The 4,225-nt window shown below is 43.7% G+C and overlaps 1 protein-coding gene across 1 annotated transcript; it reads left to right on the forward strand.

Moving 5' to 3' along the window:
• The first annotated feature begins 476 nt into the window (after positions 1-476).
• Positions 477-2,039, forward strand: LOC117626335 (organic cation/carnitine transporter 3-like). Its single transcript, XM_034358003.1, has one exon. It carries the CDS (start codon positions 477-479, stop codon positions 2,037-2,039), a length of 1,563 nt encoding a protein of 520 aa, XP_034213894.1.
• Positions 2,040-4,225: the final 2,186 nt, after the last annotated feature.

A 4,225-nucleotide genomic window follows, 5' to 3' on the forward strand; every position in this document is an offset into this window, starting at 1 on the left:
ACGATATTGTTCCCAACTTAACCACCTATGAAACCCAATAGGTGTAAGGTTTTATCACAAAAAGCTTTAGTGATATTAATAGTGGAGCCATTCATTATATGTTGTATTTTATTTAGTTAAGTTCTAATATAGGATTCATACTCTTCAATATATGGTTGTAAAATATCATTTGCTAAAACTTTGAGAAAGCTTGTACAAAGTGGAGGAGGATCATTCAAGATAGTTAGAGATGAGCAAAAGTCCTGTGAAAAGGTTTTGTGGTGTCAGATTATTATGCATCTAGTTTTATATCGTACATATTATCAATCTATCTAAATTCTGTCAGACACAAAGTTAAATTATTATGATATTGACTACTTTGGCTGTGTGTAACCAAATGATCATATGGGCATTCATCGCAAAGGCCCTATAAAATCCTTCACCCATATGTTTCACTAACTCATAGATATATCTTAAACATTTTTCTATGAGCCAATATGGGCGATTCAACCCCTCTTCTCCCCGAAATCAACTCGGCCGAGTCAGAACCCCCATTGTTGCACAAACATGTTCCCTCCCTAGACTCCACGATCGAACGGTGCATCGGAGATTTCGGGTGGGCCCAATTCCTCCAAGCTTTCCTTGTATCGTTTTCATGGTTCTTTGATGCCCAACAAACCTTCATCACCGTCTTCACAGACGCCGAGCCAACATGGCACTGCACCCAACTCGATGATCCTAACAACTCATGCCACTCGGCCTCAAACGTTTGCCTACTTCCTCAAAATTCATGGGCTTGGGACCGGCCAAGACACACTTCCACCATCTCCGAATGGGCCCTGCAGTGTTCACCGTCAATCGTCCAGGGTATGCCCGCCTCAGCCTTCTTCATGGGTTGCTTAATAGGCGGGCTTGCCTTGGCCACACTTGCTGACACGTCACTGGGCCGCAAAAACATGCTCTTCCTCACTTGTCTCGTCATGTCTTTGTCCACCTTTCTCACTGCCTTCTCCTCCAACATATGGATCTACTCCATCCTCCGATTCATCACTGGATTTGGCCGTGCTACCATCGGCACCTCTGCTCTTGTCCTATCAACGGAGCTTGTTGGGAGGAGGTGGCGTGGCCAGGTAGGTGTCATTGGATACTTCTGCTTCACTCTAGGGTTTCTATCCCTACCAGCTATTGCATACACTCAAAGAGCTCATTCATGGAGAACACTCTATTTTTGTACTTCCATCCCTACCTTCTTGTATTGCATAATGGTTCATTTCTTGGTTCATGAGTCACCAAGATGGCTCTTCCTTCGAGGCCGCAAAGAGGAAGCAATTGCAACACTAAAACACATTGCGCCCATCAATGGTACTAGTACTAAAACACCACTCACATCTAGCTTCTTTTCGAACTTGTCCTTTGAGCAAGAAACAAGGAACGTTGATCTCTACTCGGCGATCAAGGTTCTGGTGAAGAGCAGATGGGCTTTTCGGAGATTGTCCGCGGTTATGGCAATAGGGTTTGGTGTTGGAATGGTATATTATGGAATGCCATTAGCCTTGGGAAGCTTGGACTTCAATCTCTACTTAAGTGTCACGTTCAATGGCTTGTCAGAGCTACCAGCTTCGTTAATCACATTAGTCTTCATTGCCAAAATGAACAGGAAGACCTCACTCTTGGTTTTCACTAGTCTTAGTGGGGTTTTTAGCATAATGTCCGTGTTGAAAGGAACACATCCAATATGGAAAACATTACAAATTGTGTTCGAGCTTGTGTCTTTTTTCAGCGCCTGCTCAGCTCTCAATGTCTTGCTAATATTTACGATTGAGCTTTTCCCCACCTGCGTGAGAAACTCGGCTGTGTCGATGGTGAGGCAGGCGGTGGTGTTGGGAGGAGTGTTTAGTCCAATGCTGGCTGCCGCGGGGAGAATAAATGGCGGGTTTTTGTCGTATGGAGTGTTTGGGGTTTTTGGGTTGTTTGTGGTTTGTTTGCAAGAGACGAGAGGTAGAGGGATTTGTGATACAATGGATGAAGAAGAGTACAAACAAAGAGACAGCTACTTGTAATGCGGTCCTTGGTTATGTGTGGATTGATTTGAACTACTTTGTCTTGTAAGGTTTTCCTCAAATAATCTGGAGTTAATATTTTGTCACGTCAACTCTTTTGATCTTTGTTTTTTTGTTTTTTTATGCGGAAAGGAATATTAAAAAGCAAAACCTCTTGCACACGCAGGCCAAAAGAGATAAATAAAATTAGTGATGTGTAGGATATAATCAAGACACTTTATTAAGGGAGTGACAAAGATATAATATAGCACGCCAACTATGACTTGTACTCAGACAGCAACAAATTGAGGAATTAATCTCTTCTTCGAACAGTAGGATCTGTCTACACACTCGTTTCGTGTGAGTTATTTTGCCGGCCATGCACTAGTGCTTTGCTTTCTAACCATAAATCAATCACTGTACGCTGATAATTACCACCCAATGCATAGAGGCCACAGAAACCAAATATTAATATATTTGAAAAATTTTGAGAAACAACTGCACTTTGCAACACTAAATATTAATATATTTATCTAATGTTGAAAATTTATTTTGTGTGATTGGTGAAAATAATCCAATTTTATCATAAGGAGTTTAGAAACTAACAAAGGTTTGTTTCAGATAACTTTGTGGTGTTGAAATCAAATTTTATATCATTCACTCCAACACTCAAAGTAGGGTAAATATTTTGTGTGATTTATTCTTCTCTCTAGGAGGTATATATAGGATTACATACATACATACAAAAGTGAACTAGGAAAATACATATATACAATCATGTCTAATAAGGGAATTACAATCAATTTGTAACACCCCGACTCCGAATTTAATTCCTATTTTAAATTATTTAAGCGAATTTACGAACTTACCCTTAGGGTAGGGGTAAATTGGTCATTTTATTGCCCAGAAAGTGTTTGGGGCAGCGACTGGTATTTTTGGGTAGGTGGTACTGAGACGAATTCGTAGACAAGCGGTAGGCTTGAATTGGAGTTGTAACGAAAAAGTTACGGGCAAAACACTTCCAGTGGCAAACTTGTAATTATTTCAAAAAGTTTGGTAAAAATCAGATTTTCACCTCAGCTCTCTCTCTCTCTCGCGCGCGACACTCTCTCTCTCCTCAGTCTCTCTCTCTCCCCGACGTCAACTCTCTCTCTCCTCGGTTCGCGCAGCTCCGGCCACGGCAGGACCCGAGACTGGTCCCGATCGATCCGCCTCGACGTCCCGATCAAGCCTAGGCCGTTTTCCCCATCGGAAACCACGAACTCCGGCCGCGAGCTCGTCGAACCGGGGCTTGCTCGCCGTCGCGCCGCCGCCTCCGCCGCCCAAACTCGGTGATTGAGGTAGGGTTTCTCCTCCTTTTTACGAGTTCTAGCTGATGTTGGTGTAGGTTTGGATCGACTGTGAGTGTAGAAAACCGATTAGGAAAACCTAGGTTTTGGGCCGAATTTCAAACTGAAATTCCGGCCAGTTGCCTCCCGAATTGGGCCTTCCCGTAGTTGAATGAAGTGATCCTGACCTCGAGTAGAAGCTAGGGTAGGAAGGGTGAGCTCGGGTGTGGAGTTTTTCCGTCGCCGGAAATTACTCTACACACCCACGCGCTGCCGGCGCGTGTGGCGGCGCGTGGGCGAGGCTGGTGAGGCTGCAAATTAACCCGATGAGATCCTTAGGTTGTCACGAGCGCGTAGTATTTCGCGGATCTCAATTCGGATGTCGTTTGACTATCGAACGGATTTTCGCATATTGTGCGTTATCCGGGTTCGATAGGTTCCGACCGTTAGATCCTTCCCGAATTAAAATATGTTGTTCTAGGAATTCCTAGGATCGTATAGGACTTCGCGGATTGTGAATCGGAACCCCGGATGTTCCGATTCAATAACTTAAAGTTTGTGTTTTATATTAATCGTCCGATTGTGCGATCGTAAGCGATCTAACCGTCCTTTTCGGACCAAACTTGCGAGACGGATATCTTAGACCTTGTGGAACCTTTAGGAACTTTCGGATTGTAAAATGGAGGTCGTGGGTCCCGTGGGCCCGGTTGACCCGAATTGGGAAGTTTGACCGTCAGTTGACCGAGTGTCTCCCAAAGCTGTTCCATCGTCCAAATTGGGTAGTTGGACCTTAGAACGTCGCGTTCCTAGTACACTTACTAAGAACCTGGGAAATTAGGATATTTAATTCAAAGTACTCGTTCGAAACGCTTCGTACTA

This window comes from Prunus dulcis, chromosome 4 (genome assembly GCF_902201215.1).
Source record: "Prunus dulcis chromosome 4, ALMONDv2, whole genome shotgun sequence".
Taxonomy (NCBI): domain Eukaryota; kingdom Viridiplantae; phylum Streptophyta; class Magnoliopsida; order Rosales; family Rosaceae; genus Prunus; species Prunus dulcis.

Bases quoted from the DNA above. Each gene is read 5' to 3' on its own strand.
- LOC117626335 (XM_034358003.1), top strand. From the start codon at position 477: ATGGGCGATTCAACCCCTCTTCTCCCCGAAATCAACTCGGCCGAGTCA.